The 18122-nt window shown below is 36.2% G+C and overlaps 1 protein-coding gene across 1 annotated transcript in view; it reads left to right on the top strand.

Annotated features, from left to right (window-relative positions):
• LOC150076392 (methylated-DNA--protein-cysteine methyltransferase-like) overlaps positions 1–18122 on the top strand; it is a 56957-nt gene that overhangs the window by 17488 nt on the left and 21347 nt on the right. Inside the window, exon 2 of the mRNA XM_090387638.1 lies at positions 13990–14191. Within this exon, the coding sequence (XP_090243764.1) occupies positions 13990–14191 (202 nt within the window). The remainder of the gene's footprint in view (positions 1–13989; positions 14192–18122) is intronic.

The raw sequence follows: 18122 nt of genomic DNA, 5'->3' as shown, positions 1-18122 counted from the left end.
CAGTGTACAGTTAAGTTATTGCCAGCTGTCCCCATGTAAGAATGGCTTACAGGAATACTCCTGCCACCAATGATGATAACATAAAACGTAATACACCACTGCAACAAGGACATTGAAGACAAACTGGTTAACGAGCGCCGTCAATTCAGAGTATTTAAAATTAGTGAACAAAGAAAACTTGAAATGACCCGTAAACTTACTGCTCATATATGAAACTTGATAGAGGTTTTCCCAAATTTGACAAAAATATCTCCAGGGGCTCACATCTGGTGAGTATGGGCTTGGCACACCCAGGGTCCTGAGCTGGATATCATCATTATTGCTACCCCCCCCCCTCTCTCTCTCTCTCTCTCTCTCTCTCTCTCTCTCTCTCTCTCTCTCGGTAACTCCAGAATTTTTTTTCTGGCTGGTGCAGCATAAGCCTCAGGCTTCCTTGCACCATATAGCTAATAATAACGATCCTAACAATTTCCATGACATTACCAATAACGAGTTGTGAAGCCAAAAGAAACTTTTTTAAACTATCAAAGAGTATGCAGCCAAAAAATGCAAAAAAAGTATTATAGAGGTGTGTCAGACAGTTAATTAAAAAATATATTTCCGAATTTTGTGATGTTTGCAGTATTTGTCAGCTTTTTTAAATTTGCAATTTGTTGTGATGTCTTTTCTCATTCTAAATAAATATTCACTTTCATACTTAAATGTTTATCTGTAATTTTGTATTCTTTTATTTAGAGGGCCCCAAAAATCTGTGGGGAACTCCCTTGAATCCATGGATGTTCTCAATTATATCTAAGGATTTGCTTACTTCCTTTGCTGCCTACTTTAATATAACTGGATAGATCTTGTCCACCCCAGATGCCTTTCTTATGTTTAACTCCCTGTTAGAGGTTGATAAACTTCTGGCCTCCACTTCCCTACAGAATTCCTGACATGTGAATGTTGATGCAAAATACTCATTCAGTTTGTCAGGTACCTGATCAGGATCATCAACGTTCGAATGTACCAGATGCTTGCTGATATATAAAACATACTAAATTGTGTCTACTTATTATACAGTGCACTACAGTTGATTTATGTGCACTTAGGAACATTGGATTTCTATGAATCAATTTATGGTCTTAGCAACAATTGGTAATAGCAGGGCCATACTTATAAATAGGCACGTGAGGCACTAGCTTTGGGCCTCATGATAGAGGAGGACCTCTGTAAACTCAAATTTTTAAAGTGATTTCTTTTTTTAATGCCCCAATCTAAACTAAGGCCCAGTTGTTCCTACTATGTAAATAAAGACAGTACTTAAACAACAGACTCTCAATTTACCGGGACATTTCATGACTCCAAAGCAAAAAAAAAATATATTCCCTGGAAATCATAAAATTGAAGTAATAAATGGAATAGGCATAAACAGATGTTTTGCAAGTCGTAAATGAGCGACAAGAAGCAGTGTTATAAGTCACGATTGGGAGATGAATGTACCTATTATCCCGCAACCCCTGCTGTCTTCGCACCCGCTGCTCAAATAAAAAATGGAAAGAGAACAAATGTTTAGTCCGTTTTAGTTCATAGTGTGGATTGTTGTTTCATTGCACCAAAAAAGACAAATTTCATTTCAGTATTTGTCAGGAGTGTTTAAACTTTTTTTTTATTGTAGATATTTTTTGTTTAGAAATCGCGAAAGTGATGTGTAAATGCAAAAGAGTTGTTTTTTTTTTTTTTTTTTTTTTTTTCAATTGAACAAAAACTTGAAAATATTCAAAAGTTTGAAAATAGTGCATCCGTTAAATCTTTACCGAACCATTATAATGTTCGTGACCAAATCATACATGCATCGTAAAAAATAAAGCAAAAGCTATTGGATTTAAAATCGACATCATAAAAAAATAAGTAAAGCATCCTATTGGACATGCGTGTAGCGAGTCGTTTTTTTTTTTTTTTTTTTTTATCTGTCATCATATTTTTTGGGTACATTGCTGAACATTTTTCGATCTTTTTGGATTAACCGGGAATTCAATTATCCGGGATTTTATTTTTACTATCTATCCCGGAAAATCGAGAGTGTACTTTGGATTTTTATTATTTTTAAACACTCTTGCCCAGAGATTTTTAGTTTTGTTGTCAGTTATTATCATCACCTATTAAAATGTAAGTGCACTCACGGGGTTCCCTGAACTAGTGTTTCATAAAATGAAAAGATAGTATAAAACACAGCTATGATAATAAAATAAATTTTCTGTTTATACTCCGGGACGATCAAAGGTCAGAGGAGTTCACAAGATAGACAGAATACAAGAAACAGCACCGTATTCAGCAGTCACGGGCTTGAACCTCGGTCACTCAAGGCACGTGTACTTATGCACCCATGCGCCTGACCACTAGGCTACGGCGGCCTTTTGTGCTGAATACATTCTACATTATGCCTATGGCGTCCTGAAAGTGATAAGTACAATGGGATGGACCCCTCCCCCCTGTAATCAGTGTTTTGTTCCCATGGTGTTTAGAGAGCAAATAAACAATTACCAGGCAGTGTACAGTGTCTACTTCAGTTTGCTCCAAAGCATGCAGTTTGGTTAAATTTATGGTTTTGACGTTCATTTGCAATTTTCACAACAAAATGAGGACACTGACTTTGTCCCTGGCCATGAACAAAAATGTTATGATCCATTTGTATGCATCTGTTATGTTTAGATACAAAGAAACAGATAAAATACCCACTAAAAACAGTGGGTATTTTGGAATTAACCCCAATTTTATTTTTATTATTGAATTTCAGTCTAAAAATTTAATAAAAAAAATGGAATCTAAGAAGTTATCTGGTGCCCAGAATCATAAATGTAAGGCCGCGAAAGCAAGGCCGCCTTTCAAAAACAAGCCGGTGCTATAACTCATTTCATTAAAAAAGTGAAGAATACTGTGGACTTAGACTGTATCCAACTTAACACATCATCAAAACCAATTGTTGACGAAGAGACATCCAACCCAAGTTCATCAGCCAGATCAAATGAGAATATTATGACTGATCAAGACCATGAGGAAATAATTGGTGATCTAGATCTCGAGGTAATTAAAATTCTTTAAATCATGACATGGAAAACGTCTTAAGTGAAGAATCGTTTCGAGATAATTCGGAGCAAGACATTGTTATAAATGAAAAATCGTTAGTTAATGTAAATTTAGAAGACCCAGCAAAATGGACAAATATTGGTGACAAATTAAGAATAGTTTCATCTGAAATGGGACCTATTCAAAATAAAAATTTAATATATCTGAGAGATACAAATGGACGTAAATTTAGCAATTCATATGATAATAAAAAAAAATGGAAAACGGAGAGTTGGTAACAAGGACATGGGTTATTTTTATTTTAACCAGAAATTCTGTTTTTGTTGTAAGCTTTTTACACCTGCTGAGAGTAGTAGCCTCATAAAAGGATATGATGACTAGGGAAACATATCCAAAACTTTACATAGACATGAGACCAGTATGACTCGCATGAAAATTTTTTTTATAATGGAAGGAACTTGAGAAGAATCTGAAAAATAAAAACTGTTTACTTTCAAACACAAAACATGTACGAAATGGAAAAAAGACATTGGTGAAATGTTTTAGAAAGATTGATTGAAATAGTAAAATTCCTTGGTGTCCAACATTTAGCATTTCGAGGATCATCAGATATGTTATATCAAAAGGATAACGGAAACTTTTTAAAATTAGTCTAACTGTTTGCTAAGTTTGACCCGGTTATGGAAACCCACATAGAAAGAGCTCTATGGCAAAAAGGTTGTATTCACTATATAAGTAAAGACAGTCAAAATGAAATATTGCAAATTTTAAGCAATTGAATAAGGGATAAAATCTTATCAATTCAAAAGGCTAAATACTATTCAATGATCTTGGACTGCACACCTGACGTAAGTAAAACAGAACAGATGAGTATTATCATATTTTTTGTTTGATACACAGATGGAAAAGTCGAAATCGAAGAAAAATTTTTAGGTTTTGTGCAAGTTGATAACTCTACAGGCTACGGTTTATACGAAACCATAAATAAACTATTGGAAAAATGGAACATTTCAATTGAGGATATAAGGGGTCAAGGGTATGACAATGGGGGCGAATATGAAAGGGAAAAGAAATGGGCTTCAAAGTATGCTCTTAAACACAAATCCTTGTGCCTTTTATATCCCCTGTGCTGCTCATGCTCTAAATTTAACAATAAATGATGCAGCAAAAGTCAGTGTAGACAGTTTTTTTGCAACTGTGCAAGAATTATATAATTTTTTTTTCATCTTCTCTGAAGCGATGGAGAATTCTTTTAAAGAACATCTCACATTTAACATTAAAGCAGCTTTCAGACACTCAATGGAAAAGTAGAATTGAACAAATCCGGCCTTTACGATATCAACTAAGAGAAATTTATGATTCGCTGTATGAAATTATGGACCATGACAACTTCAATGAAGAAATACAACATGAAGCACAAAGTCTGTGTTAAATAAAAGATTATAAATTTATTTACTCCTTGATAATTTGGCATGATATACTAATAGAATAAATCCTGTCAGCAAACAACTCCAAGATAAAAATATGAACCTTGCACTTCTCTTAGAATCCATCGGCAATTTAAAAACATTCGTATTAAGATATTGATCAGATTCAAATTACAAGGATCTTCTTGAAATAGCAAAAAAACTTAGTGAAGATGTGGATGGAGAACCAGAATTTAAATCTATAGTTGAAGTTTGCCGAAGGAAAAAAAAAACACTTGAATTTCAGTATGAACATCTTCAAATAAGCCTCTGGGGTTGAGAATATTCATATTCATAATAACTGCACAATCATACACCAACTGTTATTAAAAATATAAATAGTGTTATGTTATATTAAAATAATGATGTAGATAAATGAAATGAATAGAATGATATAATTCCACCGGATAAAACTGATAAAAAGGTAACTGTCTGTACAATAAAATATGAAATTTTAAACTGCAAGAGAATTATTTGCAATAAAACAATGCAGAAAAAGCAAAAGATGATAAAAGTGCTAAAACACCATAGCTTTCAGAGGCATCCACCTCCTTTTTTAACAGTGAGGTTTATCATACAGCACATCCTTAAATATCAGCGGGTTCTCAGCCCGTGTTTCTACGGGAGCATGAACAGTATTCTCCTCATGTGCACTGGAACCGGAAATGGCTTGGGAGCGTACTAGGCGGAACGGCTCATCCCATCCAAGAACCACTGCCTCAAAGAGGGGATGAATGCGGATTCCCCTGTCTCTATTAATGGTATTGCTCTCAGAGGAACAAATCCACAAGCTCTCGAGCCATTTATGGTCCCAAAATTTATGTGACGGTTGACTATAACAGCTTCGTCTGGGGAGATTTGATGGTGCTCCTCCCAAAAATGTTCTGCCACAGCAGACTTCCCATAATCTGCGATCTTTATTGCATTCATACGCCTTCCCTTTCCTTGACGTGTTGGTACGTAGGGAAGGCCCTAGGCTGAAAACCAGTGTATATAGGAAACCCATGTGCCGGGGCCAATATACACATTACGATACGGCACAAACCAACCATCATAAGAATGGTGTTATTAGGGCTGGGTCCCATTGCAGCACCCCCCCCAAGGATAGAAAAGAAGAAATTAAATATGTCACAGCAGATATCAGAAAATGCAGCTATCCCCAGAAGATCATAGATAAATATATCTGAGGAGCGGAGCACGGACGAAGAGAACCGTTTACACCAGTTGCCACTGCATACATTCCCTACATCCGGGCATAACTGAGCGTATAGCTCGGGTATTGTGCGATTGCCAGACACGCTGTGTACAGCTTCCAGGCCAGAGGTTGCACACAGTTGTGTCACAGGTCAAGGACCCCATACCAAGGGAATTTACAAGTGGGGTCATGTATGAGATCAGGTGCTCAGATTGTGGGGAATGTACTGACATTCCTTTGAACTGACATTTGGTGAAACGAAATGTCGGTTCAAAGATTATCTGGGTGAGCATATGAACACGATAAAGACCGCAGATTATGGGAAGTCTGCTGTGGCAGAACATTTTTGGTTGGAGCACCATCAAATCTCCCCAAACAAAGCTGTGTCGACCGGGCACATAAATTTTGGGACCGCAAATGGCTCGAGAGCTTGCGGATTTGTTCCTCTGAGAGCAATAACATTAATAGAGACGGGAATCTGCATTCATCCCCTCTTCGAGGCGGTGGATCTTGGACGGATGAGCAGTTCTGCCAGGCATGCTCCCAAGCCATTTCCGGTTCCAGTGCATACGAAGAGAATACTGCCCATGCTCCTGTGGAAACACTTGTTGAGAACCGTGAGCCTGCTGATATTTAAGGATGTGCCGTACGATAAACCTCACTGTTGAAAAAGGAAGCGGATGCCTCTGAAAACTACAGTGTTTTAGCGCTTTTATCATGTTTTGTTTTGTCTACGTTGTTTTATTGTAAATAATTCTTTTGCAGTTTAAAATTTGATATTTTATTGTACAGACAGTTACCTTTTTATCAGTTTTATCTGGTGGAATTATATCATTCTATTTATTTCATTTATCTACATAATTATTTTAATATAACATAAACACTTTATATTTTTAATAATGGTTGGTGTATGATTGTGCAGTTATTATGAATATTCGGTATGAACATCATGACAAATCACCGCGAATGCCAGAAGATAATATCAGATTATGTTTTTTTATATGATTTTGGATACCGCTTGGACATCATTGAATGAACATTTTGAACAAATTGGAAATTCATAGTGAGCACTTCATTTTCTAACATAATTCAAAACCCTTTTGATGTTCTTCAGTTTATTGTATCTAATAATTTATCCTTTCCTAACTTAACGATTGTTTTAAGAATATTATTGACCATTCCTGTTACTGTAGCAAGCAGTGAACATTCATTTTCTAAATTAAATTTAATTAAGACATATTTACAACAAGTATTTCACAAGAGTGGCTTAAACCTTGCATTAATAGCAATTGAAAATGATGTATGTGCTGAATTAGATGTAAAGGAAATTATTTCTAATTTTGTAAATATGAAATCAAGAAAAGTAAAAAATTTTGTGAATAAACTTGTTTCAAATAAAATTTCGTATTTATTTATTCTAATATTCTGTTCATGTTACACCAAACCGTGCAACATATCTTTTTCGATATTTTTGTTTGTAAAGGGGCACCAGCTATTTTGCAGACAGGAGCCGAACAGCCTAGTGCCTTGGTTGTTCAGCACCTTGGGACACTCTACCCAAGGGTGTCCCACTCACGTTCAATTGGATTTAAGTCTGGTGATCATGCTGGCCATGGCAGTTGTTGGATATCTTCAGTTTTAAGATATTCCTTTGCCACTTGAGCTCTATGGGCAATGGCATTGTCGTGCATGAAAAGAAGATCTGGGCACCAACCACACCCCTAAAAAGTGTCACATAAGGTTTGAGGATCTGTTCTCAGTACTTCTGCACATTTACAGTAACCTCTATCAAAAACACAGAGGGGTGCGGCCATTGATCATTATTCTGCCCCACATGAGAACATCGCCTCCGCTTACAATGTTACTTTCTCTGATGTTGGAGGAATGCTATCGCATTCCCATTTGTCTCCAGATGAAATAACATTTGTAGGCTGAAACAGGACTCATCAGAAAACAGAACTATACCTCATTTGTCAGGGCTCCAAGTCACATGTTCATGGCACCAGTTTTGATGAGCTCTGTGGTGGTTTCGGAGGGGAAACCTCTGGCTTCCTTGTGTAGAGTCCACTTGAATTGAGCCTTCGTAATACAGTCTGGTTGGAAATGTTTTCACCTGTGGTTGCAGCAACCTCAAGAGACAGTTGATGACAAGACATTGTAGGGCTCTGTCTAGCTGTTAGAGCCAGAAAGTGATCTGTTCTGTGATGTAGCCCTTGGATGACCTTTGTTAGCTCCTCTTGCGCCTCCGTAGCCAGGTGGGAAGGAGCAACAGTGCGTAACACACGCTTCTTGATTAGACCACGGTTCGAGCCTGTCACCACCAAATACGGAGGATGCGGAAAGGTCAGGGAATGACCACCACCACATATCCCAGAGCAATATGGCCTTAGTTGCTAATGCTCCTAAAAAAAAAAAAAAACAGCTAGCTCCTCTTGTAATTGTTTCTGTTTCCTGAAACTGTTTCCATTGTGCCAATATGATACTGTGTGACACATTAAGTCAATGTGCCATCTGCGACTGCCTGTCTTCAAGTCATCCAAAAGCCTGACATTTCAAAGAATTATCTAAACAATGATGACTTGTCATCCTGAGTACTGGAAATGTGGCTATCCCACTGAACAAATCAAAAAGAGGAATGAAATGATGCTGTTGCAACCAGTGTTTTTATAGGCAGGAATGCTTTGCATAATGTGCAGCTCTGTGGGGTGGTAGGTCAATTTCTGTTGGATACTCAGAATTTGTATACCAGGACTCCTTTTATATCAAATATTTGCCTTCAGCAACAGTATTCACAATAAAATATTCATGAAAAACATTTTGTTGAGCAGTGTATTTATTCATTAAAAATGCGAAATTATGTAGATCCAATACAATGTTGACAGCAGTGAACCATGCTCAATATAAGGGTGTCTATAAGATTCTGTGGCAACAAATCCCATTCTTCCACCAGCGTAGACCTTAGCTCACCAAGTAATCGAGAAGTTGACTGTCAGCATGCAGTGCGACACCCAAGGGTGTCCCACACATGTTCAATTTGGATTTGTTGTTTTCAAAACTACTATAATTTCTTTAGTGTTTCTTGTGAAACACCAAAAGTTTCATATAGGTGAAGAAATGCTTGTCTTACTTTGCATATATTTGTGTGTGTGTGTGAAAAGTTGAATTAGTAAGAACAGTGCATGAATAATAAATTTTCCGTATAAAGTTTTGGATTTGCCTTACAGCTGTAAGGAAAATCCAAAATTGTATCTAGTAATTGTAGCAAAGAGTGCATGCCAGTCAAACTAATTTGTTACAGTTTGTGTACAGTAAACCCTTGATTTTACAGACTAATAGGCAAGGACTGGGTGTGCATTGTTGTCAGATGTCTGTTTAATAGAAGGTTTTTTCCCAGCAGTACCTTTACCTCATGTAATTGACAACTTAAACCGTTACTGTGTGTTTATTAGAAACGCCAAAATAAACAAAAAACAAGCTTTTATTTACCTTGATTTTATTGGTTGATACATAGTCTATAGCAGATAATATACCATGACTTTATTGGTGTCTGGAAAATCTGTATTTGGAGTCGGAGCTAAAAAGTCAAAGTTGAATTTTGTTGGGAACAGTATTCCCAATGCATTCAGCTCGCTTTTTACCAGCTGAATTCACTTCAGCACCACATTCTCCGATATCAGCTAAGCACTGTTGTACAAAACATTTATAAAACTACATCTTTGAGGTTAATACTGGTCGCTACTTAGCATTAGTAAAGGCACATGATGCAAGAAAGCAAGCTTATATAGCATTATCCAAAAAAAAAAATCTATTTTCACCCATTCACTCGCTCCAAATGTTTGTCTAGTTCTGTGTTGAATCTATTTAAGTTATCAACTCCTACAATGACAGATTATTACTACTACTGCTTAGCCACATGGTGCAAGGAAGGCAGAGAGGTAGAAATGAATCACCAAGAAAGAGAAAAATGATGATATCCAGCTCAGGACCCTGGGTGGGCCAAGCCCATACTCACCAGATGTGAGCCCCAGGGGTGCTGGAAGTTTCTTCCAGCAATCGACCACATGTTGGGCTAAAGGCAAACTTCCACACATCTATCCTACAACTGCCTTTCCTCAATTTCAATTTATGCTCCTTCAGGCAATTAATCTGAGTAAGAGGAAAAATCCCATCAGCATTGAGCATGCTCAAACCATTCAAGGTTTTATATGCCTCAATCAGATCACCTCGCAGGTACCTAGTCTCCAGACACTGTAATTTTCAGAACTTAAGCCTTTCATCGTAAGAGCAACCCTTTGGTCCATTTGCTAATCTTGTTGCCCTTCTCTGCACTTTTTTTTTATTATTATTAGCTATATGGTGCAATTATGCTGCACCAGCCAAAAAAAAAAAATTCAAGTTACCCAGAGAGAGAGAGAGAGAGAGAGAGACACAAAAGTAGAAGGGAATCACCAAGAAAGAGAAGAGAAGAGATATCCAGCTCAGGGTCCTGGGCATGCCAAGCCCATACTCACCAGATGTGGGTCCCTGGGTTTATGCAGATCAAGAAGCTGAAACTTTTTCAAAAAAGAACTTGTTAAATTTATTGAAGAGAGGTATACTTCTCAACAAGTTTTTAACTTGCTCCAGCAGCTCTACATCCTTCCTAAAATGAGGCCTCCAGACCTGTATACAATACTGAAGGTTTGGCTTGATTATTGCCTTACACAAGGGGATAATTACCTCCTTATTCCTGCTAGAACAATTCTTGTATATCATTGACAAGAACCATGAGCTACTCATGCAGACCATCTGCACTGCTCAGAAAACTACATATCTGCCTGCACAATTATCCCCAGGTCCTTTTCACTCTACCACTGTCAGTGTAGTACCACACAGTTGATATGTTACTCTGGGGTTACTGCTCCCCATATGAACTACTTTACATTTGTCAATGTTAAACTTCAGTTTCCACCTCTCAGTCCATCTGCTCAACTTTTCTAGATCCTGTTGCAGCAGCCAACTGTCATTAACAACCTGCCAACCTTTGTATCATCTGCAAATTTGGACATTAAGCCTGATATACCATCATTAATAAATACAGAAAACAAAAATGAACCTAACACTGAACCCTGAGGGATTCCTCTAATAACATTAGTCCACAAAGCACAGTGTCCATTGATTATCACTCTGTCTTCTCCCACTCAACCATCCCTTTATCCATAGTAGCAATTTGCCTCCAATGCCACACTGCTCCAATTTGTGCAGCAATCTTCCATGTGTAACAGTATCAAAAGCCTTTCCAAAGATCCAAATATATGATATCAAAATTATTCTTTGCATCCAGTTCCTTTGTGACCACATCATGGTATCCTATCAGATTTATCAGACAAGACTTCCCCTTAACAAAACCATGCTGTATCTGAGCTATAACTGAAGTCTTGTCTAGATGATCCTGCAGTGCTTCTTTAACCAGTGCCTCCATTAATTTTTCTGGAACACAAGTTAAACTAGAAGGTTTGTAACTACTTGTCACCCTTTGATCCTCCTTTGTGAATTTGGGTCATATTTGCACATATCCAGTCCATGGATACCTCCTCTGAGTCCAAGGAAGCTCCCATAATTATGGCTAAGGGTTTGCTTACTTCCTTTGCTGCCTTTCTTATGTTTATCTGCAACAATTTCTCCTCCACTTTGCTGGCAGTTTTTACAAAATCATCTAGCTCACTGCCAGAGTTCAATTCACCTCTGACATTCCCCTCCCTGAATAACTCCTCGTGTGAATGTAGATGAAAAATACTCATTTAGTTCGTTTTCTACCTGAGCAGGATCATCAACAGTTGAACCATCGATATCCAGTGGACCAATCTGATTCAACCCCTCCTTCTAGAGTTTACATAAGTAAAGAACTCTTTGCTGTTTTTCTTTGCATTCTTTGACCTGCCTAACTTCCTTTGTGACTGGGTTACAGACTAACTTATATGTATCATAAGCTTCTGTGTTACCCATTAATTTATATGTATCCCATGCATTTTTCTTCTCTGCCACATGTCTAATTAGTTCATCTGACATCCATTTAGGCCTAAACCTTGAACAATATTTCTTAGTTGGTATGAAAAGTCTAGTAGCTTCCAAGATTAATTCTTTGAATGCTTCCCATTTTGAATTTGCCATTAGTAACATCATCAGTTGATTCCACCGTTTAGAATTTAAATACTGTCTCAGACCTCAGTAGTCACCTTTACGAAAGTAAAAACCCTACCCTTTACCCCTCATGGTAGTTACATCTTTAAGTAAATCCCACTTCGCACACTGTGATCACTGCCACCTAGTGGTTCCTTTATCTGCAGGTTCTTAATGCATGAAGAATCACTACTGAAAATCAGATCAAGAGTATTACTACGTCTAGTTGGCTCCCAAACATGCTTATGTAGAAAACAGGCATCCAATAAATCGACAAAAGCTTTGCTAGTGTGTCCAACTTAGTGACCAACCCACAAATTCCAGTCAATATCTGGGAAATTAAAATTCCCCATTATAAGACTCTCTGATTTACTGGTCCACTCTATTTCACTGTGCAGTTGTTTATTATACTCGTCAGAGTCATTAGGCCTATAACACACTTGTACTCTCAATTTGATTTCCCAGTGCTTATGTCACACCAAACTGACTCGACACTGCACTGTCCAGCCATGTCGATTGGCTGTACTTCCTTGGATTTTGTTTCTTAACTTATAGCATAACCACTCCTCCCTTCCTATCCTGTCTGTCCTTCCTGTACACATTGTACTCTCCAAATTCCAGTTCTGCATTCCTTATATCTGTGTGACACCACACCTCTGATATCCCAACAATATCTGCCTTTTGATGTTTTGACCAACACCTCAAATTCATCAAATTTATTTACCAAACTCCTAGCATTGGTGTATATGCAAGTATACATGCACCTGTTCCTATTCTTAGCTACCCTAACACAGTCCATGTGTTTACTTGTACTGCAATAGCTCCCAGCACTCTCTGAAGTCCTGCATTTTGTTTTCCAGGCTGCTGTTCATTCCAATAGAAGCAGTGCCCAATAAAAGCAGTGCAAGAATCACTTTCACCTCTGCCAGCAGCTACTGTTAATCTGTTAGTCCGTGTATCCTCCCCAAGCTAGCAGTTTTCTGACCCACCTAACACTGCCTTGATAGCATCAGCAAATATCCTTGCACCCTTTCTATTTAAGTGTATCCCATCCCTGTAGAAGTAATCTGTACTGTTAACAAACACAAACCAGGCTGAGGAAAATTCTGCTCTTTGTTCAAGACTCAATCTCTCCAGGCCAAATTGATCGACAAGGCTCTTATCATATACCCCCTCTTATTGTGTCTGCACAGAATTGCAGACACTTTCAAATTCAACCCTAATTCACGTTGGTTTTTTTTTTTTTTTTTTTTTAACTGTTGAAGCACCACTGTCAGTGTTATATTATTTGAAAGTAAAAGTTTGAAGACAGTTCGAAAAAAAAAAAAAAAAAAACTTTGCCTTCACTTGTGAAGACTTTTTTTTGCTGTCAGCATAAAGTCCATTGCATTAACATTATGAAACTTAGAATTGTTTGTTCATAATTCATGTTTTAATGTTTTAAATTTCTTTCAGACTGTCATAGTTATTTGGTAAATAGGAGATTTCATTTATTTGAAAGTAGTGTAATACCAGTGCAGCTTGTTTTGAAGGCAAAGTTTGTTTTGCTGTGAACAAAGAAAAGTAAAATAACTGCCTATAGTTATGAGTGTAGCTTTTTTACAATATCTTATACAGTTTGTTTTTTCACTATATATTTCTCACAGAGGCAGGAAATGGACACCAGTGTAACTTCTGGCAGCTTTAAAAGTTACACTGGTGTAACTTTTAAAGCTTTAACTTCTTTGTGACACTCAGATGTACAAGCTTTTTCTTCTTATTAGTTTTCTTAGGGCCATGATGATACACTGTACATGAGGCTATAATAAAGAAATAGAACACAGATAAGCATTTAATGTTATGATAGTGAATTTATCCATAAACACTGTGCTTGTTCTGACTCATGAGTTCTCAGTTTACACTCTAATGCCAATCTTTTTTCATCTGTTAAATCTGATGTCTATAAAATCTAGGGTTTACTGTATTTTTTTTAAAAATGAAATATGATGCTGCTTCCAATCTTAAATTACACTTTGCAATGCATTTGTCAGTGTTGAGAATATTTTATATTAAGTGAATTGAATGTGATTTATTATTTTCTTATTTATTTATTTTATTTTTTATTAGTGAATCAAGAAAAAATAACAGGTGTAACAAATAAAATTACATCAAATTTTAGAAAGAAATGTGTTTGCCGATATGGACCCACCAATTCTTATTTGATCAGAAGTCCCATTGGTGATATTGAATTGATATGTTGCCCAAGTGGACTCCATATGGTTAGACAGAAAGCTGGCATTAACGATAAAACCTTTTCACCTAATTTAGAGTAAGTTGGTTTGATTTTCTACATACAGGTGACCCTGAGCTCACAACCTAATTGATTCCTGGAGAACTGTTGTAATAGTCCTTCATGACAGTGTAGTGGTTTTGCTGCTTGTCACTCGTTTGGAGAGCTATGGTCCAATGAAGGCTTTAGTTAGCTGATATCAAGTGGAAGGGGTAGGGTTCCTTTCTGTGAGTTATTCCAGATTTTTCAGCCTGCACAACATGCAAATTGGCTTCTGGACATAGGCTTGTACATTTAATACATGGTGCATATAAAACCTAACAGCAACAACTGTTGTTAGTCACACCCTCATTTTCCATAGGAACTGTGTTATAAATGGCAGTTTCATTTCTTGGAATCCATTTCATACCCTAAAAATATCAAAATCGACTACAAAAATGGAGGAATACAAAAATAAAACATTAATATCTTTATAAACATTTATTAACCAAAAACAAGTAATTCAACTTAAATTCTTAAGCACAGCATCATTTGAGGTGATTGGTGAGGCTATTGGAAAAAAGTAGAAAAGAAAGGGAGAGGAATGCAAATAGGTCAACTGGATTATCAAATCTGATCTTTGCAGTATAAAGGGCTATTGGAGGGTCTTGACTGAGACAAACTTTGTTTCAGGTGGGTGGAAGGGAGGGTTTTTTGGTGGACTGGACTGATCTTTTTAACCCTTTTATGTGAGGGAGTTTGTTTAAGGTGTGCACAGACTCGTTAGTAAGATTTCCTGCTACAGGCAAACTCCAAGGAATGGTTTTTATTGTGGAATTTTAAGAAATTGTAAAAATAAACTAAAGTTTTCAGTACTTTTCACTATCATTGAAGATAAAGAAATAGATATTTTGCAGTTCAATTTTGGGTCTTTTTCTTTTCACAAGAAATAGTAAAACTGTTAAAATAAATTTTTAAAAAAAATATTCTCTGAATTTCTTTTTAATTTCTTAAAGAATATGGAATGAGAATAATTTGAAATGCACCCTTTACCATAATTGTTCAGTTAGACAAACAACAATGCAGTGCATATAATTAATACCCTCTTCCAACTTAGAAAACCATAAAGATAAATAAAAGAACTTAAAAGTTTATTAATCCTAAAGTAGTCATTCCTATAATTGTTACATATGTACTTGGACTTCATCTGAAAGATCCAGAAAGGAGATGCAAAAGGAAATTCAATAGTGTGGCACCTATGAAAATTTCTGAATCCTCCCCTCTTCCCAAGTTATACTGTTCAGTTCACAAAACCAAAATTTCTTATTAATAATCAGTTATTTTATTTTATATTTTTTAAATTATTCAGTTTTGTTCTTTTCTTTCTTTTGATGTGACTGGCTTTTGGAAGTTTACATTGCAGCTTCCAATAACTAAATTTCCTTGAAATTTTGTTAAAAAAATAAATAAGAAAGATAAGCATATAAAGGAAAGATTTTTGTAACAATAGAATTTTCAAACATAATTTATGAATGGCACTCCTCTCCTCATCTTTTACATTTAAAGTTTCAGTTTTCAGAAGTAATTTATCAGAAACATGAACTTTTCTTTGCATTCAAGGAAACAATTATAGTGTAGTTCTTTTCTATTCTGATCGAAACATGTGAGAACATGCAGGTGCCTTAGCTGAGCAAACAAGCTATGGCCATCACGCATTAACCGATTTCTTACAGTTAGTGTGCAAACCATAGACAATTCAAAAATCCAACAAATAGTGAGAGCTCTATGCAAAATGAGCCTAGCTCGGATGCTTTCTTCCACTTTCTTATGGTAAGAATAAAATAAGTGGCTAAATAGAATTTCTTACTTGATCCAACATTTTTCCCATTTTTGTGATAACTAACAGAGGCTTGTAAAATTTTCAATGAGGAAATCAAAGAAAACCACATTTTTGTTGAAAGGTATTTGAAGAGTTTCAGATTTGTGGATGGAGTAGATGAATAGCATGAAATTTTCAGGATTTGATCTGTATCTAGCCAACCCACCTTAAATATTTATGGGTTAAAAACTTATATAATTAAAGATTTATTTTCAAAGAAAATAAATTACTCTTGTTCAGCTCCTAACTTGCATGCCAATATAGTCTAAAAATAAGAACCAAAACACTCTCCTGCCCATCAGTGAATTAGTAAAGGCTACCTTCCTTGTCAATCACAATTACAACAGACCAATGAGAGACAATATTATATAAATATAGAAACAAGTTGATGTGATTAAACTTTAACCTAAACTGGTTTATACAAATGGTTAAAAAAAAAAAAATAGTGCTGGCTTACACGTTGTGTCGTTGAGTTGATTGTATGCCAGTATGATTCAATGAAGTGTTACAGTTTTGGATATTTAATATGCTCATGGCAGAAACTGAATGACCCAATGAATAAATTTGTTAAATTGAAGACTTAGTTTACCAGTCAGCATGATTTTCAGTCATCAATTCTAAAGACCAAAGTATGTTTCCTTAGATAGTTATAAGTTGACTAGTGCCCCTAACAGAATTCATACATAGTAAATTGCCCAATTGGGCTATCAGAAGTATTGTTAAATAGTAAGTTTACAATGTAACTTTGGCCAGATATAATCTTATTTGGGGAACTAATTTGTCATCCAATAATGCTATTTAAAGAACAAGTTTTTGAACTAAATTGAAATGAATAGATTTTACAAAAAAAAAAAAAAAAACCAATTTGTTACTACTCACTGTCGTTGATCGTAAAACAGTAGATATTTTGCAGATCATTTCTTCAGCTTCAACAATGTGAGAATCTTCCAGATGGTATGAAAGAAGAAAGAATTGATGTATGAAGCAATCCTTGATCAGAGAACTGATGAGTGCACAAAGAAGCATGAAATATGAAAGTTATCCCAGGTCATTCTTGGCATTATAATAATTCCTCCAAGCAATGAAAAGTATGGTAGTTTTTAAAAACACACTATATGGGTAAACAATCCTGTGACTATATTTGAATATAAACTATGTTTTGTCAGGAATATTAATTTCTATTGCCATGGACTTTGAAAAGACCTTCTTTTTTTGAAAACTTTTTTTTTTTTGGAAAGAACTGCTTTTTGTTTAAAAAAAAAAAAACCTTGTTTTGGCCAAAAAACCTCCTGCACAGAAATATGTAATCTCCAACCTTTCAAAATTTTTCTTCAGTTATGGGCAGAGATGGTCCTTGAGTGCCTCAAGTATGCCAAGCTAGGGCTTGCTGCCTAAAATGCCAATGGAGCTGATATTCAGGTGACACTCAAGACAAGTGGACCAAATTTCAGTGAAGTCCAGTCGTTCTGTAACAGCCAGATCTGTTCACACTGCTCAGAAAATTCATATCTGGCTGCACAATTACTGCCAGGTATTTTTCATTTTCTACCACCCTAATGTTCAGCTGGCTTCCATTTCCTAGTCACATGTGATTGCTACCAAAGACTTTGCAGATTTGTTCATATAACCACCAGAATACCAGACAATCTTAACCACATAGCCGACACTTGATCTTTTTCTCACACACTACCCTTCCGATACATGGTCAAGGTGAGTGGTCCTCTTGGCACCTTAGATCGTGACTTGGTAATGGTCTCTTCTCTAATGGAGCCTTTTTCTTGTGGTCATTCTCAAGCTAGTGTTGTTTGGCATTACAAGAATGCAAAATGGGATATCTGTTCTTTTCCTTGGTTGGTTTACTGTTTTAATTCTGCTGATGTCATTGTTTGTGCAGATTGTGTCAGCAAAATTATTCTTTTAGGAAAAAGTCCTTTATTCCACACTACACCATAAAATCTCTTCCTTTATATAAACTTTGGTTTTCCAATAAATATACAAAGGCTGTTCAAGATAAGAATGTATATTGCAATTGACTTGCATCCAAATCTCCAGGTTCGTTTTCTGTGTACACCGAAGCTTGCAAAAATTACAGCACAGTTATTAATCAGCCCG

The sequence above is a fragment of the Mastigoproctus giganteus genome, chromosome 13 (genome assembly GCF_048544385.1).
Source record: "Mastigoproctus giganteus isolate SK-2022 chromosome 13, ASM4854438v1, whole genome shotgun sequence".
NCBI classification, from domain to species: Eukaryota; Metazoa; Arthropoda; class Arachnida; order Uropygi; family Thelyphonidae; genus Mastigoproctus; species Mastigoproctus giganteus.
Note: the sequence above shows the minus strand (reverse complement) of the source record. Positions and strands in the feature narration are given on the sequence as shown.